General features: G+C 52.8%; 13 protein-coding genes across 13 annotated transcripts; 7 read left to right on the plus strand and 6 right to left on the minus strand.

Moving 5' to 3' along the window:
• Positions 1–1,884: 1,884 nt before the first annotated feature.
• Positions 1,885–3,215, minus strand: AYL99_01550 (hypothetical protein; the record flags this gene model as incomplete). Its single annotated transcript, XM_018833066.1, has 2 exons — positions 1,885–2,655; positions 2,703–3,215. 2 exons carry the CDS (start codon positions 3,213–3,215, stop codon positions 1,885–1,887), a joined length of 1,284 nt encoding a protein of 427 aa, XP_018698945.1.
• Positions 3,216–4,650: 1,435 nt separating this feature from the next.
• AYL99_01551 (hypothetical protein) lies at positions 4,651–6,093 on the plus strand (the record flags this gene model as incomplete). Its single annotated transcript, XM_018833067.1, has 2 exons — positions 4,651–4,741; positions 4,796–6,093. 2 exons carry the CDS (start codon positions 4,651–4,653, stop codon positions 6,091–6,093), a joined length of 1,389 nt encoding a protein of 462 aa, XP_018698946.1.
• A 440-nt stretch (positions 6,094–6,533) lies between these two features.
• On the plus strand, positions 6,534–8,381 carry AYL99_01552 (hypothetical protein; the record flags this gene model as incomplete). The annotated part of the gene is made up of 4 exons (XM_018833068.1): positions 6,534–7,002; positions 7,062–7,351; positions 7,399–7,520; positions 7,571–8,381. 4 exons carry the CDS (start codon positions 6,534–6,536, stop codon positions 8,379–8,381), a joined length of 1,692 nt encoding a protein of 563 aa, XP_018698947.1.
• Positions 8,382–8,637: 256 nt separating this feature from the next.
• AYL99_01553 (hypothetical protein) lies at positions 8,638–10,303 on the plus strand (the record flags this gene model as incomplete). Its single annotated transcript, XM_018833069.1, has 2 exons — positions 8,638–8,717; positions 8,812–10,303. The coding sequence occupies 2 exons, from the start codon at positions 8,638–8,640 to the stop codon at positions 10,301–10,303; spliced, it is 1,572 nt and encodes a 523-aa protein (XP_018698948.1).
• Positions 10,304–10,938: 635 nt separating this feature from the next.
• AYL99_01554 (hypothetical protein) lies at positions 10,939–11,913 on the plus strand (the record flags this gene model as incomplete). The annotated part of the gene is made up of 1 exon (XM_018833070.1): positions 10,939–11,913. One exon carries the CDS (start codon positions 10,939–10,941, stop codon positions 11,911–11,913), a length of 975 nt encoding a protein of 324 aa, XP_018698949.1.
• Positions 11,914–12,188: 275 nt separating this feature from the next.
• On the minus strand, positions 12,189–13,382 carry AYL99_01555 (hypothetical protein; the record flags this gene model as incomplete). The annotated part of the gene is made up of 4 exons (XM_018833071.1): positions 12,189–12,254; positions 12,337–13,006; positions 13,115–13,268; positions 13,331–13,382. The coding sequence occupies 4 exons, from the start codon at positions 13,380–13,382 to the stop codon at positions 12,189–12,191; spliced, it is 942 nt and encodes a 313-aa protein (XP_018698950.1).
• Positions 13,383–13,957: 575 nt separating this feature from the next.
• Positions 13,958–15,244, plus strand: AYL99_01556 (hypothetical protein; the record flags this gene model as incomplete). Its single annotated transcript, XM_018833072.1, has 4 exons — positions 13,958–13,968; positions 14,020–14,329; positions 14,431–14,946; positions 15,023–15,244. 4 exons carry the CDS (start codon positions 13,958–13,960, stop codon positions 15,242–15,244), a joined length of 1,059 nt encoding a protein of 352 aa, XP_018698951.1.
• Positions 15,245–15,741: 497 nt separating this feature from the next.
• On the minus strand, positions 15,742–16,467 carry AYL99_01557 (hypothetical protein; the record flags this gene model as incomplete). Its single annotated transcript, XM_018833073.1, has 1 exon — positions 15,742–16,467. The coding sequence occupies one exon, from the start codon at positions 16,465–16,467 to the stop codon at positions 15,742–15,744; it is 726 nt and encodes a 241-aa protein (XP_018698952.1).
• Positions 16,468–17,017: 550 nt separating this feature from the next.
• AYL99_01558 (hypothetical protein) lies at positions 17,018–18,070 on the plus strand (the record flags this gene model as incomplete). The annotated part of the gene is made up of 1 exon (XM_018833074.1): positions 17,018–18,070. The coding sequence occupies one exon, from the start codon at positions 17,018–17,020 to the stop codon at positions 18,068–18,070; it is 1,053 nt and encodes a 350-aa protein (XP_018698953.1).
• Positions 18,071–18,507: 437 nt separating this feature from the next.
• Positions 18,508–19,374, minus strand: AYL99_01559 (hypothetical protein; the record flags this gene model as incomplete). The annotated part of the gene is made up of 1 exon (XM_018833075.1): positions 18,508–19,374. One exon carries the CDS (start codon positions 19,372–19,374, stop codon positions 18,508–18,510), a length of 867 nt encoding a protein of 288 aa, XP_018698954.1.
• A 1,068-nt stretch (positions 19,375–20,442) lies between these two features.
• Positions 20,443–22,755, minus strand: AYL99_01560 (hypothetical protein; the record flags this gene model as incomplete). Its single annotated transcript, XM_018833076.1, has 1 exon — positions 20,443–22,755. The coding sequence occupies one exon, from the start codon at positions 22,753–22,755 to the stop codon at positions 20,443–20,445; it is 2,313 nt and encodes a 770-aa protein (XP_018698955.1).
• Positions 22,756–23,863: 1,108 nt separating this feature from the next.
• On the plus strand, positions 23,864–24,405 carry AYL99_01561 (transcription factor; the record flags this gene model as incomplete). Its single annotated transcript, XM_018833077.1, has 2 exons — positions 23,864–24,031; positions 24,088–24,405. The coding sequence occupies 2 exons, from the start codon at positions 23,864–23,866 to the stop codon at positions 24,403–24,405; spliced, it is 486 nt and encodes a 161-aa protein (XP_018698956.1).
• Positions 24,406–25,324: 919 nt separating this feature from the next.
• On the minus strand, positions 25,325–26,723 carry AYL99_01562 (isocitrate dehydrogenase [NADP], mitochondrial; the record flags this gene model as incomplete). The annotated part of the gene is made up of 2 exons (XM_018833078.1): positions 25,325–26,310; positions 26,366–26,723. 2 exons carry the CDS (start codon positions 26,721–26,723, stop codon positions 25,325–25,327), a joined length of 1,344 nt encoding a protein of 447 aa, XP_018698957.1.
• Positions 26,724–27,531: the final 808 nt, after the last annotated feature.

Consider the following 27,531-nt stretch of genomic DNA (forward strand, 5'->3'; position numbering starts at 1 on the left):
CTCTTTGAGTCACGGAGTACGAGGTACACTCAGTCATCCCACAACCAGTAGTAAGTACTAATACTAACACTAACACTAACACTAATACTGCGTACACGCACGCATTGCGATCCCCGATAGCCCCGCCGCCTGTCAAGGGTGCCTCTGCTCCTCTGTGCCTCAATTACCCCCTGCACCAACACAACTTGCATCAAGCCACCACAACCTACGAGAAGCCCGTCATCCTCTTCCCCTCTCTACCCGCATCTTCTAAACCTCCTACAGCTGTCCCACCTCTGAACAGCCATAGACAGCCTCGACACGCTATACAGAAGTCCCTTCTTCCACGCTAATCGAGCTCGCCGTCTCCTTCGGGGCCACTCTATCCGCACCCTCTGCATTAGGCATTCCTGTCCCTTCCTCAAAGAGCATAAACCTCGATCTGCTGCCCCCTGCTGACTTGTTATTCAGCCTGCATGTGGCTGAGACCTGCCTTTGGAACGTGCTTCTCATCTATCTCCTTCCCATTCCTGTCGTGAGGAGGCTCTGACTCTCTGTCTACTGAGTCGCCTACACTCCATCCGCGTGCTTTCTTCCCCACCCCCAGTGGAGGTTGGCTTGTTAGCTGTTCCCCAAATCCTCAGACATCATTTTCTCCAAAAGATTGACGCAGCTACCTCGCCGTATAGCACAATATTAGAGCCCTGAAAGGAAGGAAAGGCAATACGCGCAGATGACGATCCCTCGCTTTCAGACGTTAAATTTGTGCTTCGGGTTGGTATTCCCCGCGCTTGCGGTCTCTACTGGTTGTTACGGTGTGGACAAATGGCGTCCCCACCGTCGGCACACCCCCGACAATATCCCTGCTACTTGATATCTCATAAGCTCATCATTCCTGCTCAGATGGACCGCCGTTGAGCACGCAAGCGCATGCTGCTGTGAGGGCTTCAGGAATATTAATTCCGAGAGATCATCCTACGTCATGTGCCATCCCTCGTCACCCTGGTCCAAGAAATAGTGTGATTCTCTCCGTCTCTTTCAAGCTCGTCAAGACCAGCCTCCTCATCTTCCAGGATACCACTTTGACGAAGATGAAGTGGTGCAGTACGGTGCTTTGCTGTGGGAGGCGGTCCTTGCAAAGTCGTTTGGGACCTTATCGAGGTACAAAATCAGTCGAGGTCGCTGTCCTTGTCGTCATTGTCGACTTCATCCATCCCCATGGCCGCATCCATCAGCTCTTTGACCTTGGCCTTGATTTCTTCCACTTTGTTCTCCTTGACCAGGCAGGTTCTATCGTCGATCTCCTCCAAGATGTAGGTATGGCCTGACTCCCGGTCGATCTTCCGCACCATGGCCATCTGAGGCGGATCACATTGGAGAAGAGCCCCTTTCTGGGCTTTCGGCATAGTACTTTATGCAGCTACCGGGAGTGGTAATCACTTCGGAGAAAGGCGGTAAGTGGTCGAGATATCTGGATACAATAGCTGGTGATGCAGGTGGTGGTTGTCACTGTGACTGTGATTGACATGGACCTCCGACTCTATCAAGCCTGAATCGTGCAAATTTGAAACAAGCGAGGCAAGCCACAGCGGTCGCCATCATGTACTGTACGATGACTCGGCGCTTGCGAGGTTGCTCATCTGCCAAGAGATTACGTTATCAGTGACAGCTTGTTGTGTCATTTGAAACGGTTGCGCACAGTCTCGGCATCAATGAATACCGAGTGAGTGCACGCGAGGTCACTCATCCGCCAAGAGATTACGTTATCGGTGACAGCTTGTCGTGACATTTGAAGGGGTTGCGCACAGTCTCGGCATCCATGAGTACCGAGTACACGCAACACACCTCACTCACTCCCTCTCTCCCGTACCTCGTGCACCATTCGGTTCCATGTCTGGTGCCATGTTACTGGTCCGATCCGAATGTCGTCTCCCACGGTTCATATCCCTCGCTGGCAAAGATCCTCTCGATTTGTCTCCTTCGAACCCCGACATTACCGCCGTCGAAAATCGGCAACACCACCGCATCGTTCAGCAGATCCCCGAAGGGTTGCTTGGCCGAGTATGCAGAAACGCCGATCAGGTTGATTGCATCCATGACGGACTCTACGGCGCTTTCCGATCCCATGATCTTGGCTTCGTAGCACAGCTCGGCTCCGTATCGGGTTCGGCCGAAGCAATGCGCAGCCTTCCAGACCAGTGCTCGCGTGGCCTCACATCGAGTCTTGATCTTGATCAACAAATCCGCAACGCTTTGCTTCTGGATCATCGTCTCCGTCGAACCTCGCTTTTCGGTTTTGGCCCAAGCCAAGGCACGGTCAAAGGTCTGCCGCATAATGCCCACCCCCATAGCACCCACAAGAGCTGCTGAAGCCGTGAAGGTCATTTCCACCACATCGGCGCCTTTGCCTGGAGGTGCGAGCAGATTTGATTTTGGCACGCGCAAGTCCTTGAATCGAATGTGCGGCCCGTTAACCGCCGTGTGTCCGATGGTTCGAGGATGGTAAAGCACCTGATAGGCACTTGGATCGTTCGCCGCGATGTCTTGCCTGGTCACAACAATAATCGCCGTTTGGCCACGGACGTCCTCGGCTGGAGCAGATCCAACAATACGGCATAAGACGCACTGAACGTCAGCACCCCGATCATCCCATCCGGAGCAGTTTGTCGCCCAAATCTTTCCATCCGTCAGCAAGACATTTACTTCGTGTCCGAAAAGCTTACCTTTTCACCACTGATTACATATTCTTCCCCATCCTCACGTGCAATGGTCTGGAATCCTGGGGCCCCTGCCTCGTCAAAGTTGGCGCTTCCCTCAGGTTCAGAAAAGACCAAACTGGCCATGGGCGTCCCGGTCCCTTCCAGAAAAGGTTTGAAGAACTTCTCGTGCTGAGCTGCGCTTCCCGCCATAACCAAGGGTGTCAAACCAAGGCCTGTCCCAAGGATCGTCAATGCTGCGCTGGTCTCGACAGCATAAAACTCCTCGACTACCAAAGCTGCCTCGATCAATGGACCTCCGCCGCCTCCAAGCTCCTTCGGAATTTGAGCCTTGATGAGACCTGCCTTGACTGCTTCGGCATAAATCGGCTGAGTCGAGCGGAAGCGTTGCTGCCATTGTTCGGACGAGGTGCTTTGAGCCTCATATACTGAGCGTGCTGTTGTGAGGTGAGCCTTCGCCCAACCCCTGACCGCATTTCGGAGTGCGAATTGCTCCGGCGACAGTTGGAAATCAATCATTTTTTCCCCTGGGGCCTCCTGCTCGAGTGTCAGAGAAGTCAAACTGGAGTCCAACTTCTCCCGCAGCTTGACATGCCCGGCTTATATCGCCAGATGCAAGGGTGTCAAGTTGGCATCTGTCCCTGAGCAATGGGATGAGCTCGGTGCTGCTAAGGTTTGCTGAATAAAGCCGTACTTCGTGTAGCTCGCAGTGGGATGGGCGGAAAGCTTCCGGAGTGTGGAGGGGTTTCTCTCCCTGGCCAACGTTAGGGCAAGTAAAATGAATCAATATCTCCGTGGGAAGAGCCAGAATGTTTTGCAGCGCCGCCGTTCATTGTAACTGGTGTGGGGGCGGCCTTCGCTTGTGGGTGATATAAAGGATCGACAAACGGGTCTAGGCACAGTCCTGATGCTGGGAAGTCCTAATCTAGGCATCGAGGCAGCGGAATTAGGAAATCAGTGGCACCCTGTCTGACTGGGTGTTCATAGACCAGCAATGCTCTCCCTTTGATAATACGAGTAGGTATTGCGTTACCATTATGAGATAGCGGTGCTCTGTCATGCCAGCTATATCTGATAGACTGATACGACGGCTGCTCCTCGCTCTCGAGCACTCTAGCTGTATTCGCCGGCATCGTCTATCCTTGTCAGACTGAGCCGTCGCCTGCCCCTCCAGGCGGCACAATGTCAAGCTCCTCCCTGCATTTGTACAGCTCGATCATGCATGTCCTGACCAATTACATGCCGATCGCAATGAATCCCTCCATTGTCAGCAGATCCAACGCCAACACGCCACTCGGCGATGGCATCGCAACAACATAAACCTTTGGCCACATGGTCATGTAGATAAGCAGTACTCTGTTGTGCTGGGTGAGTGAGTCTGTGATTTTGATCTCGATTGAACTCGAATCAAAGGACAGGAGCAGTGGCAGCGGCAACCTGCAGGACGATCTCGGTGGGAGACACCCCATGATGTGCGCTCATGCCTGAACCCTGCAGCAAAATTCCCTACCAATGGCCAAGCGCAGGTCGTCATTGTATTGCGCAATATCCAAGGGTATCAAAACATAAAAGACAGGTCAAGATCAGGTGGCGATGCTCAATATCTTTGAGGATGTTGGTCCTAAACAAGAAGTCGGTGATAAATGATCTGAGAAGATGCAGAAGTAAACATCCAGGTACAGCTGGGTGATGAGTCGGCAGCATCCAGCGTGAACTTGCTCGTTTTCAAATCACAAATGGAAGCGCAGACAACTTCCTTCACCCGCTGAACGATTTGATTCACTTTGATTTGGATTCTTTTGTGAGTTCCCGTGTCACTCCTTCAGCAAACCAGTTGACCAGGTGTCTATATTTGTTGTCTTCTTGTCCTTCATTGAACTGTCTCTTTGCCGGCGACATCAACTTTGACCAAACCATCTTCATTCCTCAGCAAACACCCTGCACACTCTGCAGAATGCTCCAGTTCTTCCATTTTGTCATATTCACCCTCGTTTCTGTCCTATCACGCGATGCTGCTGGTATTGCCCTCGATGTTGATGACACAGGTGAGTCGGGGACGAGTCTCTTTCATCTTCATCGGCTCCACTGACTCCTGCCAGATTCCATCCTTGAGGCGGCGTCCTTGGCCGCTCAGGGTGTAATAGACCTGTACAATGGCAACCAGACCGGGGGGGTTCTGGGAAAATGGCCCTTTCCACCGTACTACTGGTGGGAAAGTGGCGGTGCATGGGGTGGGCTGATGGAATATTGGCATTATACAGGCGACAACAGCTATGTCAATGTTACGCAACAAGGCCTCATGGCTCAACTTGGTCCTAAATATGACTTCAACGTTCCTGCCGAAGCCTTCGACACTGGAAACGACGACCAAGCTTTCTGGGTCTTTGTGGCCATGTCCGCGGCCGAATACTCCTTCCCCCAGTTGCCTGCGCCCTATCCATCCTGGCTCCAGATTGTCAACAACGCCTGGGAAGACTATGTTGCTCGCTGGAATACTTCTCGGTGCAACGGGGGTCTGAAATGGCAGTTCAATCCTGCGAACGCAGGCTACTACTACAAGAACAGCGTCGCTAACGGCGCGTTCTTCCAGCTCTCGGCAAGATTGGCAAGATTTACAGGCAACCAAACATATGTGCACTGGGCAGACACAATCTGGAATTGGGCGTCAGGAATTGGCTTGGTAGACAGCATCTACAACGTCTTTGACGGTTCTGATGAGACCATCAATTGCACCGGCGTTGACCACCATCAGTGGACCTACAACGTCGGCGTTTTCCTCTATGGGGCGGCCGTGCTGCAGAACTATACCAACGGATCCTCGCCGTGGATCGAACGGACCGCTGGCCTGCTTGACTCAACCAACACCTTCATCGGTCCTTTCCGGAATGCATCCAATATCTTGTTCGAGGCGGAATGCGAGCTCTCCATGACCTGCAATGTTGACCAGCTGTCAATGAAGGCCTATCTTGTTCGGTGGATGGCAGCAACGTCGAAAATGGCGCCTTTCTCGGCAGGTCGAATTGGTCAAGTTCTTCGAGCTTCCGCCCAAGGCGCAGCAGCAGCATGCACGGCAGGTGCGAACAACAATACCTGTGGAAGCAAATGGTACATCGATGGGTGGGATGGGACAGCTGGACTGGGTCAGCAGCTCTCAGCGATGGAGGTCATGTACTCTTTGTTGGTCAACCAAACCAATCCACCCGCTACCTACCCCAATGTCCAGATCCTCCCTGCTCCACCATCACCAACGTTATCCTCCTCTGCCACCAAAGGTCTTCCTACGGCCAGTGGCATTGCTCGCCCGCTTCACGATGGGGCGGCAATCCCTCAATCCAAGGCCCAGAATAAGATTCGGCCTCTTGTCGCAGCTTTTTTCACCTCACTGGCAGTCATGTGAAACGATGGGGGTGGGAATTATCGGGATGTCCGGGACCTTTGTATGGATGGGACAAAGGTGCTTTAAAGCCTCAAACCATTCTTGCGGATAAATACGAGTGCATGATCAGACTGAACTGGGAGAAACCCACAGAGAAGCCTGTGACAAGGCTAATGGAGTTAAGGGGTTCCTCACTAGTTAAGCCCAGGGCGGTTTTAGGGGTTTAGTTAGGGGTAGCTGGGACCACTGCGTCGCCGCTATCTGTGACTAAGCGGTGAGACACCTGGAGAATGGGAGCCCAAACATCCAGAGGCACCGCCTAAACAAAATCATGACTTCAATCGTAGTGTAACAATTGCGCAAACGTCTTTTTTTTTTCCAAGCTCGAGTACGACGTGCAGGGTGCCTGAGCGTCGGTAATCGATTCATGAATTCCCTGGCCATGACTTTCAGACAGGGAAATGGCCACACTGAGTAAGAACAGCAACGAAGCGGCTTCTCTTGATGAGCCTCGAGGAAGCCCTCGCAAGAGAAAATCCAAACGTGATGCTCCACTGAAAACACCAGTCAAGTTTCAACAGCAGTTCGAGTTCATCGAGGGATTGAACAGTAAAGCCCAGCGGAAAATTACGAGATCATGGGTCACTACGCAACACTACCGGCGAAAGCGACATGAACAGAGCAACGCTGAGTTGGATTCTGGCCAGGAGCCTAAGGGCGAGGTTTCGAGACCTCCCATTGCGTCTCTCAGCAATTCCAAGTCCAATATTAACGAAGGGAGAGTGCAAGCTGGAGACGAATTCGTCGTACAGTGGAATACAGGGACAGGGCAGTCCTGCTTTCCTCAACGGCTGGGGGCCGGACGAGCAGATCCTTTCAATTCCTATCCTATCCCAGCAACCCGTGATGTGCATGAGCTTGTGGATCACTGTGAGATTCTCCTGTTCCTACAATGGTGCATGTTTGATACAGGTGCTGAGACATGTTAGACTACTTTGTGATTCCCTCCCTTGTCCACAGACATTGGGCTAGGGCCGTTCGCAGGCCCCGAGCCTGTTGGGACTTGTTCAACCTCTACCGCAACCACGAGATCCCCTTTTTAGGCATGCTCCACCACGCAGCGCATCACCTGGCGGGAATGAGAGGAGATGCGATGTCTTTGCAGATCTTTGAGTTCAAGCAACGTGCACTTGCAGCAGTGAATCAGAGTCTCCAGAGGCGGCAGGGACCTTGCGGTGATTGGACGCTCATTGGCGTCGGCCTGCTCGCTAATGCAGAGGTATTTTCAAGCACTTTGTTTTATGATTCATCGCCTGACAGAATCAGCGTGTCTGGGGCAATCGCGAAATCGCTCGAATGCATTGGGGAGCCCTCAAGCGACTCCTCCTGGAGCGTGGAGGCTTCCGGGCGCTGAAAGGCAATCCGGAAATGCATACGAAGCTCGTCTGGTCAGTGTGCCCTCACCCAGCGTGCCGCAATCTATTCATAAGGCGCACAGGAGCTTCATAGCATTGTCATGGCCGACGGCAGATGGTAACCCAGCTTATATCGATGCCTTTACCGAATCTGCGGCGGCTTTACCTGATTTACCAAGCGTAAGTCCGGGCTCCTCTTTCAGCCGCAGCTGTAAGGAATTCACCCAATTCTTCAACGCACGACGAGGCCAGATCTTGAAGAGTCTCCCCTCGACACCTGCACAGCAGCGGCAATTGACTACTCGTCGATATCGCGCAACCATGTTCCAAGAAGGCTTAGAACTTGCCAATGCTTTAAAGTCCTTTGAGACAGGCTATGAAAACCCCGACAAGCGACGAGCTGTGAGTAACTGCCGTATTGCTTGTCTGATACACCTCAACCTAGTCATGGATGAGCACGGGGACCTCTCCCAAGCCACCGAGGAATATCTTGAGGCTCTGCAGCGCATTTTAGAAGAATCGGACGACGACAGCAGTCTCAGTGCCGAGCATCTGTTGTGGACGCTGCTTACCCCATTCCGTCCTCAAGGACATTACGAGCGGGTGTGGAAAATGTCCAGATTGGTAGGCGTGGTCAAGAGGATGTCGCCGCATACTTGGACGGCGATCGAGAACGCGCTCCGTGGATTTCTGCGCCTGCCGGAGTCGATCTACGATCTTCAATCTGCCTTGTCAGCATGGAATTGTGACCAGTGTTTGGACGAGCTCAACGTCATGGGAAATGTCGAGTTTAGTGCTCTGGATCCCCAGGTAGATCAGGATGTGCCTGGACATGACGATATCCCATGCTCTGATGGTTGTCAAATATGTCCTCTGAAACCGACGACGTTCTAGACCAAATGAAATCATCCAAGCTCTTTATTCTGATGAGTTAGTATTAAAAGTCCAATGAGACATGATGCCGCCGTCACGCCCCAAATGGCTCATAAGCTTCGGCTAATCTTCGCGTCGACCGCAGTCAGACGATGAGCATGCCGCACCACTCCGCTTTCTCTCCCTCTCTGTGAACATAATATGTGAACCACCAGTTTGCACCCGGGGTCGTGCAAAGGATGTGCCAGCATGGCTCGTTCGTGACACCCACATCAAGATGATATACTACTCACCGCATCGCAAAGTGCATCGCCGGTGGAGAGGGCCCACTCGACTCTGCCGCACCACGACCGCCATGTAAGTTGTGGATCACTCCGCCCTCTCTTTTCCCAAGCTAAAGTAGCATTGCAATGGCGGAGGCTAAGACTGACTGACTGTGTTCCGTCCCCAGACAGATCCTCCTCTTCCTGACCGTCTCCCTCGCTGTGTGCGGCCTGCTTGAAATGAGCGACATGGGTGTCTCCCTTCTCTCGTCCTCGGGCCAGGGCGTGCTGGATATTCACAACGACAACGGCGCCGGTGGTGTTGGAGGCGGAGGAGAAGGCGAGGGGCAAATTGAACAACACAAGAAGCCCGAGCGGCCCTCGACGCAGAGAAAATATACATACAAGTACACAACGTTGGACGGGTACTTCCTCCAAGACGACCCCTCGACAGTCGCGGCGGAGTTCGACTTCATGGCCACGAACTTTGGCCTCATCGACCGTGAATACGATTCAGATGCCGCACTCCCTGACAACGGCCGGGACATGACGCCGTGGCAGAGATTCGAACACCATATCTCCTCACTGAACCGCACAGCGCAGGAAGATGAAGAAGCTGGCGACAGAAGGAATATAAAACGACATGGAGCTTCGGCGAGGTATCTACTGCTCTTCCTCGGCCGGCATGGCAATGGTTACCACAACATTGCTGAGCGCTACTATGGCAATGTGGCATGGGACTGCCACTATGCGGCTCTCGATGGCGACCCGGACGGGATCATGACCTGGAGCGACGCCCACCTGTCCAAGGAAGGACAGCGGCAGGCGCGGGAGGTCAATACGTTCTGGCGGAAACAGATCGCGGAGCAGAAGATGAGCCTGCCGGAACTGTGGCTGGCGAGTCCCCTCGATAGGGCGATGGAGACCGCCGACATCACGTTCCAGGGCATCCTCCCCGACAGAGCGAAGCTGGAGGCCATTGTGATGGAGAAGCTGAGAGAAGGCACCGGGATCCATACGTGCGACCGACGGAGTGATGTTTCCTACATCCGACAGCGGTTCCCGAGCTTCAACGTCGATTCGGACCCGTATCTGACCGAAACAGATGAGTTCTATGATGCCGACCGACGTGAGCCGGAGAGCGCGTTGACGGAGCGTCTGAGGGCATTTATGGATAGTCTCATGGGCCGCCATGATCTGATTGACGGGAGAGAGAGGGTCAGCATCACCAGTCACTCCGGAGCCATTGGTGCCCTGTTGAGAGTGTTAGGCCACAGGCAATTCAGTTTGGGCACAGGAGCTGTCATTCCTGTCTTTATCAGGATTGACAAAATTCCCCTCGACGACGGTCCCGATGACGAGGACAAATCGAGCAAGGCCAAGCGGCACGGCGGATCGGGAGAGGGTGGAAACCATGAAGACCCCACGCTGGACTTGCCTGACCTTGACCAACCCGACCACAGTGATAATGGTGCCAAAGACAATGAGAATGCGAAACAACCGTCAGACAGCGACCTCAACGACCGCTCGAAATGGAAGCCCATTCCCTCCTGCCCCGCCGACCTGGACCTCTCGACTGTTGGCCGCATCCGCTGGGGTGTCGGGTTGAGAGAGTATCTCGAGGGGGTAGAGAATGGCACGGTCTCGATGGAGGAGGTGGCGTTTCGATTTACAGCCTGATGAAGGTTGGCTAACTAACAAAAGCGTGATGGTTTGGCTATAATGTAGGCCGCTTTTTCCTTCAATCAGGATACTGGTTTGAGGAACCATCCCCCATTTCATCACAGGTTCGGCCATATAAGACTAAGGGTATATGGAGAGATAGATATCCTCAGTGTTGATCTTCATTTAAGTATGTGTATAATGATATGTATCTTCCAATGGTCACGAGTGTGCAACAACAAGACTACTAGATACCCATGACATTGAAACGCTCCCATAGAGCCCCCTCTCTACCGGTTTATTCTCCATAAAAGTGAGCACGAATGGTGCGTTAGAGAGTGTCTCGGATTCTTTTCGAAGTCACGTCCCATGCCTTGATCGCGTGCGTGAGCTTCCTCATACGCGTGTAGAATGGTTGGAATGTAAATATGAGACACGCTGGTGCGTGAGTGACTGACTGTTGCCCCCCTTCACCCCCTTCACATATCCCCTTCACTTCACTTCACTTCCTTTACTCGACTTCTTCTCTCTCTCTCTTCTTCGGCATACAACAAAGCCTTTGACCAGACCCATCTCTCATTCTCGTCTACCGCAACAAATCCCTCAGAACAGAGCAGAGCACTATACAACCTACGCTTGTGACCAGAGAAAGAATGGCGGATTCTCATCCTTCGACAACCAGCTGCAACAGCAAGAACGACAAAAATGAAAATAACAACAACAACATGAACCAAACCCTCCTTCAGCTGAACGACTACAAGCTTCCGGTCGAGATCACCAACCACATCATTTCCTTCTTCGTGCCTGAAGCGGGACTCTGCATCTCCAACGACCCGGACTACGATGCCGACTTGGACACCATTCGTGCCTTACTGAAGACGAACCTCTCCGTCAAGCAAGAGATGTTGAGACTGATATTCCACAAACCCCTGAATATCTACATCACCAATGGGAAGAGATGTGGTTGTCGCCAACAGGAAGAGTTTCACCCGCTGAACCGCCTGGCGTTCCTCCCTTTGGTCAGATGGAACGAGGTCAAAGTCTACTTCGCACCAAAAGAGCTCGAGTTCCCGGCACACCCTGGGATGAGGACTTGCGGGTCCGCCTGGAGCTCTGACAAAGACTCTGATATTGATTCAGCAGAACTGGCCCAAGCTGTGAAGTGTGTTGCCGATCAGTCAAGTGCCCTTGGAAACGACCTGTTGAACCTGAGAGGGTCCAGTCTCCGAACTCGCGCTGTCAATTTCAAATTTTTCTTTGAGCAGCTACAAGGCGGCGACTCTGTCTGGCACCTGGACTTGGTCAATTGCATGCTGCAACGCTGGGATTGGACCGTGGCTGACCATTCTGGCGACAGCCCTAGCCGACCGGAGCTGCCACACCAGGTGTATGTAGACATCTCTATGTTGGATCTCGCACGTCTTTGGAGGGGCCAGCCCACCTTGAATCAATGCCGCCACGTGTGTCTCGCAAGTCAGCACAAATTCCTGTCCACACCGCTCGGATGGGTGAGAGGCATCGTATGGAAAAATAGGTCAGCAACCACAGACGGAAAGGGCGCGCGGATTATCGCCTGTGTATATCTACGTGACCACGACTATCAACATACCCGGGACACAAACCCTTGAAGAATTGTCCAACAAGAAGTGGGCTCCAGGGGATATTATCGAAGGGGAGATTTTGATGCGAATGCCAAGGTAAAAGAGTTTCGATGAGGAAAACATGCTAAAGGAAACGGCCTAGCTACCTGTCTATCAAGGCCGGGATGATTTGGTGGAACAGGCGAGTTGGCCAAGAGGCCATCGACAGTGACATAGAGTCATGAATGTATCTATCAATAGTCCGAATTGTTCCCCCAATCAACACCATGCATGCACGGTGGTATCTTCCCAGTCCAAGGGGTTCACAATATCTCAAGGATCTCGCTGCCAACATCGGACGTATTGACCCAGAAGCTCTCTGGCGTAGTCTGCATCGAATAGGTCAGTCCCTCACTCGAGAAAGAAAGTCTTAACCCCGTCAGCCACGGCCTGGGAAAGAGGATCTCTCACCTGGATAACGAGCACACCGTCCTCGACCAACACCTCATGATACTGACCCGTCTTCTGCAATTTCTCGACCACACGCAGCAAGATGATGTTCTCGAAAACTTCTTCCTGAAACCCTGTTTGCAGCAACCTGTCGTGCTCGAAGCCGGCGCGCGAGAGCTGGTCCGTGAGGCTGCTGAAGTAGTCCAGGCTGGCAAGGCCCAGTACCTTGTCCCAGTCGTCGCGGACCTTGGGCCCTGCCCCAGCCAAAAGAGCGGCGTTAGCCTCAAAGTTTGGGTTGAGTTCGATCCTTTTTGTGCCGACCATCACCGCCATGGCGCTTTGTACAGACTCAATATTCGGATCATACGACTCGCGTATGGATTGGCGCGCGTTCGCATTGATGTTGATCATGGCGCTGTTATCAACACGGCAGGCTGCTGCGGCAACTTTCACAGCACCAGCGATGTCGCGGCTCACCTCGCTCACATTGACACCAAAGCTTCCCTCGGCAAACAGCAGGCGGAGCTCGCCGTTCCTGATGTGCAGACCGCCATGCGCGAACTTGGTATCGTCCTCCTGTGGGGCGAGTTCTACTGTCTTCGTGTTGCACAGCATGTTGAGCTCGCGTGTGCCTATGCTACCATACGTTTTGACAAAGGATTCGAGGTTCGTGCAGAACGCCTCCATGTACCTGTTCGTGCAGACAGCACTTCAGCCTATTGTTTACCTCTCTTCTCCAATATCACCTCGCCGGTCGAACCGAGTGCAAGCCGGCAAGGCGGAAATGAGCCGTACGTACCACATAATGATGTTACCGAGGCGAGCCTTCTGGGAGTCATCGTCTGCGTACACGTACAGCAGCTCGGGGTCTGTGACCACATTCCACGAGTTCCCTAGGGCGACTCCGACCCTGCTTCGGACCTTTTCTCGCATCCACTCCCACTCGTCGCGCACTGCGCCGTTGGTCAGTCAAGAAGAGCGCAGCGCGGAGGCGTGAGATGCAGGTGTTCGTCACCATTCTTGCCGTGCAACAAGGGCATTCGGTCAGCAGGGGCTCGAAGAGGCATTCTGGTTGGCAAGGGTGGACAGTATCGGGTGTCTTAGATGACGGGCGAGGATCTCCCTGTGGCGTAAAGGTTTCTAGCAGCCACCACTCGCTTGGAAGGAAAGCTAGTGAAGACCATTCCACGGCTTGTTAGCCTCGTCCTCGTGGGGTCCAAAATTGCAGTGGGTACGTACCTTCGAGAACAGGGAGCTGGTTGTTTTTGATGCAAGAGGGCAGTCTGATCAACGGAATACCTTCTGTGCAGCAACTGATGGAGACGAGAAAGCAAAGCAAGCCTTCGCAGACAGAGAGAGGTGTAAGAGCACCTGCGCCCAAGGTATGTAAGGGCAGCATGCCAATCTGTGCCAAGACAGGAGAGATCCACCAGCGGTCCGCATCGGGCGAAGCTTACTCCGTAAAAACGGCACAAGGCTGAATCTGCCCTTAAGCCCCTTTTCCCCAGAATACATATTAGATCAAGGCGTTTTCGGATCGGCTCAACCATAAAAGGTGTACAAGCTATCTACTGCGTACATGCCCACCTGCGCACGCAAAACCTGCTCCCAGCACCCTCTTCCACTGGAAACTCCGCAAACAATGTCCCAGCTGTAAGTAGCACACAAAGGGAGTTAGTCGATTGACAAGCTGACCGTCCCCAGGCCCTCGCAAATCCGCAAAGACGTCCGCGACCTCTTCGATAACGAGGAAAACACCGTACAGAAGTCCCTCGCCGGTCTCGGGGAGACTATAGGCTGTCAAGTCTTGTGCAGGGCAGAATGGCTCATGCTGTGGGCTGAACTGCAGCATCTCTGGGCCGACATGACGACTTTCGTCCCGACTATTGCCAAGGTGGTGGAGATGTGGTGCGATACTCTAGGCAGGAGATTGAAGGATGGACGATTCGAGGGTTGGACGGAAGTGTTTCTTGAAAAATTAAAGACCGTGAATGTTCTGAAGTTATCTATTCAGGTGAACCCTCTCTTCGCATTTTTCCTCTATCTTCTGTGCCTGAGGAACACAACGTACAATAATGCCCAGTGGGAGAAGATGCTAAAATTGTGTGAATGTAGGTCGCCGCCGACAGACAAAGGGTCCAGACAGCCTGGCTGGGGCCACGGTCGGCATCATTATTCACCATCTCACTAAGCCAAATCGCCCAGCTGCAGCAGACTATGGGGCAAACCGCTGCTTCATCTTTCGCGGAGGACTTTGAATCCATGTTTGAGCCGCCATCTTCACAAAAGGAGACCAAGGGACAACAATACTCAGCCCGTGAAGACGAAGAAGATTGGGCCGAATTGGAGTCGGTCCCTGATACCACGAAAAGCACCGCGCACAGCGTCAACACTACGGTAAATCGTGTACCGCCATATTCGCTCCCGGACCTGAGAGTCGATATCCTGCCCGCCCTGGAGACGCTGCCGAGGCCAGAAATCCTATTCCGCACCACGACCCCGTATGTGATGCTGGTGTCGTCGAACGCACCGAACAAGATCACGATAAATGGTACGCATGAATCAAGTCTACAGCTTCTGGCAGAGTACCTGCAGCGGTGGATTAGGACTGATCCTCAAGACGTCCGCAAGGTGTGTGCAATGGAGACCTTCCCCAAACATATCCATCAAAGTTCTCGCCAAGAAACTTAACTAACGCGACACGCAGATCCCTTACCTACGCATCAAGTTGAACGAGTCGAGCTTTGGCCTCGGGCTCTTCCATGACTCGTTGACCATCGAGCCTTTCGATCACCATCAAAGGCATGTGGTGGTGAATATATCTCTTGTACTTGCGTTCATTCAGGGAGTCTTGGGGTATCAACGTGTCTATGAAACGTCCACTGCTGGCCAGTGGGAGTTCAGGCGGGACATCCTATTCGAAGCCTGAACAAAGTGGTTTAGGGAATTCAGCAGCACTTGATCAGCCAAATTCTTGTGTCTCCCGCCATTGTATACCCTCGAGACAGGAAACCTCTGGTGGTCCACGACAATACTTCCTGCAAGTGTTTACTGGCGTGTTGTTCTTTCCCAGCTTTGCCTTTGCTCCATGTTCAGATTGGCATTTCTTGAACAAAGTATTCCAATTCGAGAGGTGACTCGGCACCAGAAACCTCTCTTTCATTTCTAGTGGTTATAATGAAACGCAGGTTGATGATGTGCGCGTCGTACGATGTCGTTTGAACACACCAATCCCGATACGGCTGGAAACCGTGCCAGTGGCCTTTCCGGCAGCGAGTCGAGCACTCGCTCGGAAAATTTCTGCGTACGGCCCAACCTTTGTCGAATTTCCAGACAGTGACGAGTCCCGTCATAAGTTTCTGGGGCAGATCAATCTGGGGGCCCGGGTTATCGCGGAAGAACGAGGAAGTGCACACCAATCGCCACCTAGTCAGCGGCCACTGCGTGGCCCGACACCTCCCAGAGGGGTGTCTCCCTCAACCGATTCACCTCGGCGACGCCCTTGGATGCATCGAATCCGAACCTGAAAAGCGGAGCATCTTGAGCCCTCACGTCTGGGTGTCGCATCATTTCCTCCGCGAGAGGGTGAGACTGATGCGCGACGCAAAGCATCTCCAGTTGGAACTTTTCCCTTCCTCGCTCGCCACTCAGGGAACTGACCGGCCATGGCGTCTGTCGACTGAACCCGCATGCAGGCTTGAGCAGCTGTGGCGCAAACGTTACCACCACCTCCGGAAATCTTTTGAGCGGGAGAGCAAACACCTTGCCCAAATGCGTCTGTAGGAGAGGCTTCGGTCTAAACAGACAGCGACAGTTAATACCGCTCAGAATGTAAACTTGTAAGGGTCGGCAGAATATGCGACGAAGGATCTCGTTGCTGATGGCGTGACTGACTCTCAGAAGTGACCCAATCGTGGCGAAATCCGAGTGGTAGTCTGGATCGTTCGAGACACAGAGGCCTTTGCCGCGTGGGACGAAATTCGAGATGACCTGCTCCAGGATCTCATTCGGGAGGAGGCATGCAGACACCCTACATAAGCTCATGGCCTCCGCCAGATCACTCGTGTCGAAGGCTTTGGACTGATGGAGAGAACTGTTCTCCATGTTGACATCTTCGTCCATGCCCACATCTGCATCGACGACGCTGTTCATGGTTGCAAGCGGTTGGGCAACTGAGGGAGCTGGTCTCGACCAGCTCGTGCGTGTTGGACAAGTGGTTCTTGATATGTGCGTTCCCATGTGCCCACGTGGATTTTAGAGAGAGAAACAATGTCTAGAAGAAATATTCATGTTGTGGGGGAGCTTTCGGGGTCCTCGTATGGAAGCCCGGACCCACCGCAACCATCCCGTTTCCCTGAACCAAACTTTCGCCTGTTCAATTTTTTGGTAGCCACGATGCCATTCGCAGCCACGACTCGATGGTAGGTTGGTTCGAGGCCGGTGAGTGGTCATAAGTCCCTGTACCCATTATATGGTGGCCAAGGCGTCTGTCTGCCTGGATGATTCGCACTACAGTTGGGGTCCTCAAGGTCCTCCAGGACCCTGGATCACATTTGCTGTCTATGGGATATACTTATCTGTCGCGAGCTGCTGGGTAGTTAGTACGGGAACAGATCTGTTCGTCAACCAGTGTGTTCTCGGCAGCGTACCCAACCAGAAATACTAGAACACCTCAACTCACCTTAGGTCCACCGAGTCAACGATGGACTCAACCACCACGTCTTCGGGCGGACAGCACGCTTACAGACCTTTGGTCAAAAGACCTCACACGGCTCATGAACCAGCCAGTCCCGGCGTTCCTTCTCTCAGCTGCTACGTCCCTGACGAGATCATCTTCGAAATCCTGAGCCATCTCATTCCCAAACAAGGGCTCACCGTATCGACTGACTCTGGCAGCAACGTCTGCCCTTTCACCATAAATTCTCTTCTCCAGACTTCGCGCACGATCAGGAACAAAGTCATATCCTACACCAAGCGTTTCCCGCTGCACATCAACATCACCAGCGGCGAGAATTGCCGGTGCAACATCTTGACGATACCCGAAGATATCTTGAAAGCTCCCCTGGGCAAGGCAGCACTGTTTTCCATCGGGATCTGGAGCGAAATCATCGTCACGTTTACACCTATCCTGGTTGACGAACTGAAAGACTCTTGTATGAGGACCCAGATAGCTCTGATTGAAGCCGGCGTGCCCTTCTCAGCCTTCAGTGCCGGGAGTAGATCACGGGCGGCCATACGTTGCGTTCGGCGCCAGTCGGGCGCCCTCTCCCAAACAATGGAGCGTCTCGAAAATAGACGTAGGGGTGATAAAATCCGCTGGAGATTCGTGTTCGATGGATCTCGAGGCATTGACGCCCAAGACGAACAACGTGAGTCACCACTGTGGAGCCTTGGTGCCATTGGGGCTTGCTTGACGCGGTGGCGGTGGCACCAAGGGACATACACTGTGCCGGCTGTCAAACTCCCAAAGCGCTTTTATGTGACCACAGAGAGAAGTTCACTCATCGTCCGGAACTACTCGACCGACGGTTGGAATAAGGCGCAGGAAGCTCACGAGATCGTTACCAAGCAGCATCTGGAGGAAGAGTTCCAAAATTGGTGGACGTTGGGGTTGTGTGCCTCCGAAAGCGACCTCGAGCACATATATCCAGCTCATTACTGGTACAATGAACGTGTACCAGAGGAACCAATTGTCATAGAAAACATGGAGATCAGGGAGGTTCTGGGACCGATAGTGAGGAATTCGCCAACTTGACCATCTTGTTGCACAACTCGCTAGAGTCGTGAGCACGGGCCCCTGGTGGAAGGAATCCGCCCACAGAACTAAACGGTGAAGGCACATCTTGGACAGAAGATACTTCCACTTCTATTTGAAGGAGATTCCGCATTTATGGGGCAGTATTCGGGGTACACAAATAAAATGGTCCACCATGTAGCCAGATGTGGAGATGATATGTCGCAAACGCATGGAGGGGAAAAAAAGGAGCTGGAGCTGGAATCGCTTCGTAATGTGAATCGACATGAGACGCATGAGCATGGTACGGAGTAACTATCGAGGCATTCTACATAGACTATGCTTTCATCCCCCAGGGGCCATTGATTAACAACACAGTTATACTCGAGCTCTTCCTCCCTTCTTATTCTCGCACCCCCATTCATTCCACTCACTCACTCACTCACTCACTCACTCACTCACTCTTCATCCAAGAAGTCATTGACCAGCTGGGAAAAGTGCACGTTGTACTCGTCGAGGAAGCCGTGGCCGGAGTCAGGGTACAGGTGCAGGCTGGCTTCGCAGTTGGTCAGGCGGCGCCAGAGCACGATGCTGTTCTCGGTGGGGACGAGCAGGTCCTTGGAGCCGTTGGCGACGAGGGTCGGCACTGTGATGCGGTCCAGCTGGTCGTACGCCCCTTCCTCGCGGAAGTCGCCCGAGAACCAGCGCTGCACGGCCTGGATCTGTCGGCCCGTGCCCTCCTCGTGCAGCAGCGGCGCGCGGTCCTTGCGGGCCCCTTCCATGCGCTTGATCCACTCCGCCGCCCGGGCCTGCTTCTTGGCCGACGGCGAGAAGAACGTGTGCATCAGCCCCAGGTTCGCGTCCTCCGCCGTCGCCGCGCTGGCCACCTCGGTGAAGTACTTCGGGTCGCCGCCCACGACGCCCTCACCGGCCGAGGGCCCCGCGCCGGCCACGATCAGACGGCGAACTAGGCCGGGTTCCTGGAGGGCGATGCGCTGCGCCACGAAGCCGCCCATCGAGAAGCCCAGGACGTCCAGTTTGGTGATGTTGAGCGCCTTGGCCACGTCTATGATGGTCTGAGCCCACGCCGCAAACGTGAGCCCGACCTCGCCCTCGCTGCGGCCCACGCCCGTGTTGTCGACTAGCAGGATGGGTCGCTTGGCCGCGAGCCGGTTGATGAAGATCGGGTCCCACCAGTCCATGTTGCCGCGGAAGTGCACGTGAAGGAAGAGCGTGGTGCCGCTGGTCTGCCCGAACTGGCGGTAGGCGTGCTTGATGCCGTGGATGGTGACGAATTTGTTCTCGGCGGTCTCGTAGGTGGCCATGGTGGTGAGATTGGGGGTTTCTTGTTTGAAAGGTTTTTGTTTTTTGTGGCTTGGATGGATGATCTCAAAGTCGTGCCCACGGATGCTGAGGTTGTCCGGTGATGTTGAATGGGAGGGGAATCATCTTCTGCTAGACGAAGGACCGCCTTCCCTTATGTACCAGAAGCCCTGCCGATACTATTGACCTCTTCTGGTGCTCCAGCACTCAGGACTTCCGAGCTCTCCACCGTAACAAAAACCCTCATTCTCGTTCCTGTGCTTTACAATCAACCGGGCCTGACAAGTACGACCTGATTACGAGAAAGAAGCCCGTTCCTCATCCTTCTTACAGGTGCAAGTCAATGAACCTGACGTCCAGCCACGTCGCAGTTAGTCATGCAATCCGGCGCTCTGATTGGCCTGCTTAAGAAATTTCCTGATCGGGAGTATGAACCACCGCGCTAGTGCTCAATTGGGATACTTCTTTCTCCCCAAGCAGAAACAGAATCGAAGCAATGCATCTTTGACACCTGCGTCATTCAGCTCGTGGTATTGTCTGGAAGCTCGAGTTCCAGAACACTGTCGGATCAAGCATTGTAAATCCTCACGGGAGACCGGCACCCTGTATCTTCCGCAACTGGTCTTAGCAACACGACCGCCAGTAGAACGGCAATGCTGCCTGCAGTTACGAATGTCTCTTTGTGGATGGTGTATTGGCACTGCCGCAGAGTCGGTACTGATAGACAACGAGGGTTTTGTCATTTCGTAGTTGTTAGATAATTTGACAAACCTGCAACGTTTTGGAAGTATCGTTGAATTTATTCCATCCGCAATAGATTCGGATGACGCGCGGTCCAGTTGTGTCGGTATCTGGGATTAAAAGTAACGTGAATCAAGATTCGGTATTCTCTAATTGTGTATCACTATCTTAGCCGTCCAAAACACAAAGCCAGACATGACTGATCATCCAGAAATTGCAACAAAGATTTGCGGCTCGATAACACCCAAATTCACAACAGCTTTTTCCAACTTAGACGCCCACGCCATCCCAAAGCCAAACAATGCTCACAAAACTGCACTCGAATCTATCTATATAATGAGATACCATTTCCCCTTCTGTGAGGCTACGTAGTCAAGAGCACATGATTCGCAACATTGATGCGACCGTAGCGCTATCTTACGGCCCGAGGTATGCACCCCAATGGGCAACCATGTGATCGCATGCCAGCGAGCATAACGGTCCCCTTTCGTCAACACAATAACGATCTTCTCCGGCATGGTTTCATCATCCACCATTTCTTCCCACCCGCTAAGCAGTGCTGCCACGTCTGGACCGAGCGTGATCTTCTTTGCCTGCTCTCGGTAAGAATGGTCTTTGTGGCTGCATGGTGGAGTGAGATGAGTGTTGAACAAATTTTTTGCCATTTGGGAATAGGCCAGTCTTTGCTGGAAGGACTTGGAGCCCCCATGTGCCTGCCATTCACGAGTCGACTCGAATGAAATGAAGAGGGTGACTTGGAACTCATACGCAAGAGTCACATAGTAATCTTTCCTAGAGATGTGGTGTGCGAACGTGCGGGGAATGCACTCTAGTCCTCTCTCAACGGGGTAGACATAGGACTCCGTAGTTCTTTCAATACCAGATCCATCTAAGATCTGCGATTTGCATTGCCCTGTTTTGGAATGTGTGGGTGTACCTTTGCGAATGTGGACGAGCTCAGGCCGGATATCACCTGGGTCGAGGTTATCATACGTGCTCAGCAGCACAGACCACCCGAAATCGCTGCAGAGAGATTTGTTGACGACAGAGCTGCGTCTCTCGTCAAGGGCGAAAAACTCGGTAGATGAGAGTAGTTTGGCGACCCCATAGAATACCTCATTATATCGGACCAGTCCCAGGCGACCGGTCCCCTCTCGCATCTCACGTATGAGGTTTGAGAAGGGGGTAAGGTCGTCGGTCAGAATTATTGGCACATCCCCGCATTTGTCTACCTCCACGACATGAGCGAAGGTCAAGACATGTTTTGTGGTGCTTTCGATCAGTCGTACCATCCGTGCTTCCGGAGAGGATTCAGGACGGTGTCTCGGGACTGTCGCGAAGAACGGATTGAAGGTTGATGGCAGTGTGGATTCAGACAAGGGGTGTTTTGATAGAAAGTCCGCGTACATCCAGCAAACGGCCGGGTCGATGGGAATGCCATCGAAGAGCAATTTAGCGGAGTTCATGATTCTCCATGCTTCCAACTGAATTTTTTGTCCAGTTTCCTCGAATTCATCCGCTCCTATGGGCGCAGGGTCTGGGAGCTCTCGAGCCATTCTCTGCGAAGCGGCGATCGCAAATCCAACGGTAAAGCATACTACCTCTTTATAAATCTCGGCATCATCACTTATGATGGTATCGACATTCAGGCTGCGACGTAGGAAGACCGTGCCATACCCGGCCAAAGGGTGCCTTTCGGCCGAGTAGAGCATCTCCGAGTCGTGATCTTCTGGTTTAGCAACGAGAAGGACGGTCATGTCAGCCTCATTGAGGCAGATTTCGGGGCCTTCTTCATCCCCGTCCGCGCTCCAGTACAGCTCGTCCCTATCGGGGCGTTCGGTCCAGGTCCATCGAATGATTACATGAGGTTCCTTGGCATCACCGAAGACAACATCCGGGCATGGAAGATCAGTGATCACAACATTTAGATTCAAAATGTAGTGCGCCCAGATGGTGAGAGGTATGAATCCTCCCTGATCCGACACTGTGATTATTCTGTCTGCTGGCAGGCTTTTCACGGCATAGAGGAAGTCCATAGCTCCCAGAAGGACCGCAGGGCTGAGTCGAATATAATAGGGATTCCATTTGTAATTTTGCATTGAAGCTCGAAGCCGCTGTTCAATTTTTTCACGATATGGCGCCCACTGGAACTCGCCGCACTGCGCACAGCAAGCTGCCAATGTGCTTTCAATGCCTTCGTACGCAGGAGGACTGCAGGCTCCTGGCACTTTAGCCTCGAATCGTTTGGCCATACCAGTGGCGATCATTCTGGCAAGCTTTTCTCTCGGGAGGAAAAAAGAAAGTGCCGAAAGAGTGACAATGGTTGCGAAATATTTTGAATCTTGAAATGCTCGGATCACGGTTGGGCCAGGGCCGTTCTGGAGCTGGATCTCCGAACCCTCGTGCAATGGCGTGACCGTGCTGATGTGAACTTTGGCCTTGAATGCCGCCTCCAGTTCAAGGGAAACTTGAGCCCTTCCAAACACGCTTGCCAGGTCAGCCTCAACAACAATATCAGAACCTGAATTGCGAAGCTCGCGGGCCATATTGAGTAGCGCTGTAAATGCCGAAGTAGTGAGCTCCTTAACAGGGAAGACACTTGAAAGTTCCAGTGCAAGCTGGAAACCGGCATAGGCAACCATCTTTGGCAATAGTCGGGATCAATTGGCCTAGGTAGGATGGACTTTCGAACAGATCGTGAGGGCCCCTGAAGCTGGCGCTCAGCGGCGTGACTGAATGATCCGCTGGTCTGAAATGAGACTTTGGTCTCTGCTGGAGGCGGGTATAGCACTATGGTTTCGCTATGAACCCTTCTGGAGAACAGGAGGCTTCCCCTAGACTGGGGTATAAGAGTAATCGAAAAGCGTATGTTCACAAGGCCAGAATAGATCCTAATGGTAGCAAATAACTCAATCTTTGAGTGCAATTGAGCTATAGTGACTGCAGGATTGGCGTAATGCCATCGTGTATTTATTGCTCAAGGAAACAAATGGTGGGAGGAGGGGGAGGGAGGAACACCAGCCAAACAAGGTGGCCAGGCGATTCATTCCATGCAGGGGTATGCACTCACTGAGGCTGTACAGCTACCAGGGCTTGCAGGGGTACAGGAATCGCGCTTTGAGCCCGAGTTGATCATTTGACTGCATGGCCCAATGGATTGCTGCATTGCAGGGAACTGGGCGTCTAACCCTGGAAGACCTGAGACTCCTAGTCGGCCGACATCAGGCTAGCGATACGACGGGCTCCTTATTGTTGAAGAATCTCAGACAGGACTCAAACAAGGCCATCGTTATCTTGCTTGTTGCTGACCAGGAGCCTGGTCCTAGCCGCCCAGGGTGAGTGTGCTTGGTCGTGCTTGCTTCGATTTGAATTCAACCTCGTCGCCTAATGTAACTTGAAGGCGCCTGCCGAAAAGCGGATGATCGGACAAAAATCCGAGCGTGGCGCTGTGGCGCAGAGCGATGACTCAACCTGGGTTTAGCCTCAGAGTGTGCAAGGAAATGGCGGCGGATGGGGATGGCAACTTCTAGATCGCCAGTCAACTCAGCTCACTTTCTTTGCAACACTCAACGTTCCATTCTCCCATATATTGCCTCTGTTACCCAGTTGCTCCGTATAGCTCATAGTAAAGGGCTGTATATTCTGTTCTGTATATTGTCCGTCGAAGGAAGCAGAAGGAGCCACAGCCCACGAACCACCACACCAATTACCAACTTCGCTTGCATTTCAACGACGTCCATACTCGACATCATGGCTGACGACTGGGACACCGTCACTCGTATTGGTAGCAAAGTTAGAGGCCCTGGCAGCGGTGGGGTCGACCGTGAACGGGTGGTGAGAGGCAGCTCTGCGCTCAACGCAGCCAAGCGATCTGGGGCCGTCGTTGCCACGGAAAAGAAGTATGGCGGTTCCAACAGCGTAAGCGGCTATTTTGGTCCCCCTGCCTGCAAATTGTATTGACATGGATTGCATAGAAATCGAGCGTTGAAGGTCAACACTTGACCAAGGTCGACCGCTCCGACGATATCATCAAGCCCAAAACCGTTCCACTTGCGGTAGGACGAGCCATCACCACCTGGCGAGGCCAACAAAAGGACTCGCAGGGAAAGGGAATGCCTCAGCGAGAACTTGCCAACAAAGCCGGGGTCAAAGAGGCGGTCTTGAAAGACATTGAGAGCGGCAGAGCCCTATACGACCAGAACACTATTCGAAAATTGGAGAATTGCATGAAAATCAACTTGACGGGGAGTGATATTGGGAGCCCGAAAACTCCAGGCCCGAAGAAGACGTAACAGCAGCCAGAAATTCTTTGAGTTCGAGGCACAAAGAGGTGGGATTGGGGAGCGGAGTGAGACAGCAGAGGCCAACAAGGGCGAAAGAAGGCGTTGACAACGCCTCACCACACGTTTTTGTGTGTGGAATACCGATGAGGGCGCATGGGTTGAACTGAAGAAGAAATTTCTGTGTTGCTGTTCGAAAAGGAACCTTGTCACGACCGTTGCCGACTCACTCTGGTTTTTACTTGATGTTCCATATTCTGGGTTTGCACCAAGGGGTGTTATTGATAGAGAAGTTTGCCGTTATGACTTGTGGCTCTGGTTTGGGAATCACAAAATAGAACTGGTGTGGAAAATTTGCTCGTTTCCTCCATTGCTTTCAGGGCTCCTTCCCCTTTGATTTGTCCCTGCCAGTGACTGTCATCACGGGAGAAAAGTGAAGAGAGAGAGAGGGTTCAGGAGTGAATGCTCTACTTCCTAAATTCCTTGCCTTTTCTCGGTTCAATACCGGAAAAACCGCCTTATTTCGAACAGAGAGACATGGGAAATCAGCTAAGGGCTCAGATTCATATATCTCCATGATCCTTAGCCAGGGTATGATTCTGCGAGAACGCAGTAAGATAAATAGATATAACTACTCGATTTTGATGTTGATATTGATATTGATATTGATTCTTGTAACTAGGACCAAATGCGGGACACCGTCTTTCCTTTCATATCCCAAATTCGAACAGAAACCGACTGACCCTGAGTCTATGCCAACTCCCTGCGGATGTCTGAAGATCTGTGTGCATCGCTGGGCATACTTCTTCCCCCTACCCCATCTTGGTCGTCTATGCGTTCTGTCTTTTATTGTCGTCTTTCATGGCATTTGCCTCCGTCTCCGTCTCGAGTTTGCTGATCCACCATCTTTTTTTTGCTGCTTCTCCATAGCTTATGCTTTGGCCACATTGCCCAGGCCTTCAGACTCCAAATTCTTCTTGAATCGTTTCTCAATCGCCTCCATAAACTGAGTCGTGGTGACCCACGCTTCCCGGTCCTTGCGTCCACATGCCAGAGCAAGATCCTTGGTCATGATGCCGTCATCGTTGACCGTCTGAATGACTGCCTTTTCCAGGTTCTCTGCCCAAGTCACGAGCTCGGGTGTGTCATCAAGTTGACCACGCTTGACTAATCCCCGGGTCCATGCGAAAATGCTGGCAATAGGGTTGGTGCTGGTCTCCCTGCCCTTCTGGTGCTCCCTGTAGTGCCTCGTAACAGTTCCGTGCGCGGCCTCACTTTCAAATGTCAAGCCGTCGGGAGTAATCAACTGACTGGTCATCAACCCCAGAGACCCAAAGCCTTGCGCCACAATGTCACTCTGCACGTCTCCATCATAGTTCTTCATGGCGATCACAAATCCTCCGCTACTCTTGATCATTTGCGCAACCATGTCATCAATCAGACGGTGTTCGTACCAGATCTTCTTGGCCTCGAACTCCTTTGCGTAGTCCTTCTCGTAGATCTCCTGGAAGATGTCCTTGAAGCGCCCGTCGTAGGCCTTCAGAATGGTGTTCTTCGTCGACATGTAGAGCGGATAACCCCTGTCAAGGGCGAACTTGAAACTGGCGTGTGCGAAGCCTCTTATCGAATCGTCGGTGTTGTATTGTGTCTGGGCAACACCGCCAGTGGCAGGGAAGTCGAAGACCTTGATCTTCTCTGCTTGGCCGCCATTTTTTGGTGTGAATACCATTTCCAATGTGCCTGCTTCGCGAATGACTGTGTCTTTAGCACGATACTGGTCTCCAAACGCGTGACGACCGATAATGATGGGCTTCTCCCAGCCGGGCACGAGACGGGGAATCCGAGGGATCACAATGGGCTCCCGGAAGACAGTCCCTCCAAGGATATTTCGGATGGTGCCGTTGGGCGAAAGCCACACTGCAAGGAACATTAGTAACAAGCCGAGAAGATGTGAAGGTGCTCTATGTCATACTCTTCTTCAGGTGGAATTCCTCAACCCTGGCCTCATCCGGGGTGATGGTCGCACACTTGACACCCACGGAATACTTTTTAATGGCCTCCGCAGCATCCACTGTGACCTGGTCGTCCGTCTCATCTCTGTAAGGCAAGCCCAGATCGTAGTACTTCAAATCGATGTCCAGGTACGGGTAGATGAACTTGTCCTTGATATCTTGCCAGATGATCCGAGTCATCTCATCACCGTCGAGTTCCACGACGGGATTCTTGACCTTGATCTTTGCGGGACCTGAGGACATGGTGCGGGTCTGGCTCTGTGGCAAGCCCAGTCTGCGGGATTCGGCGAGGAGTCTGTTCGTGGCCGTGGGCGCCATCCTGCAGGAGAGCGAGGAGGAACAGTGATATAGAGACCGGCTCGACAGGGTGGATCTTCTTGCAGCGCCGCCCACGAGCGCCGTCCGGAGAGGATTCATGTGGGTAGGAGGGAAAAGCTAGATAAAGGAACGGCAAATCTCTGAGGTATATAAGAAGCTGTGAGGTCCGGGTGAGTAGACCGGAGTTGTACAGATCGACTTGGGAGAAACTCTTAGCCCATTACCTCGTCAATCCGAGCAAGCTTGCACGTTGGGAAGTGCGCAGATGGCTCGGCTCACTGCTGCTGTTGTGGACACCCCTCTGAGGTTCCATCGGATAGAGATCTTGTGATTCACCAGCCGATGACGAGATGGACCAACAGCCGAGGATGAACAGACGCGGAATTGGTCAATCTGCACTGCAATGTGGCACACAATGCGGGACGTGGGGTTTTTTTGCTGCTGTTTTGGCGGGCATGAATAATGGGATGGGATGCCACGGTGGCGAGCGCGGCTAACGCTCCGAGATCGCTCCGACTTTCTCAGTAACCGGCGCACTCTGTAAAACTCTCCCGCAACAGACGCGTTGGGCAATCACCACTTACCTGCCGCCAGCATACCTTTCTAGCCTCACATTTCCCCCTCTCCTTTCGTCCTTTGCCATGGCCGATAAATTGCGCACTCTCCAACAACTTGAGTCCCTCCAGGCCAAATACGTTGGCACTGGCCATGCCGACACCACCCGCTACGAATGGAGCCAAAACATCGTCCGCGACTCCCTCGCCAGTTATGTCGGTCACCCTCCTCTGCTTGCGTACATGGCCCTTGG

This window comes from Fonsecaea erecta (genome assembly GCF_001651985.1).
Source record: "Fonsecaea erecta strain CBS 125763 chromosome Unknown Scaff1, whole genome shotgun sequence".
In the NCBI taxonomy this organism is placed as follows: Eukaryota; Fungi; Ascomycota; class Eurotiomycetes; order Chaetothyriales; family Herpotrichiellaceae; genus Fonsecaea; species Fonsecaea erecta.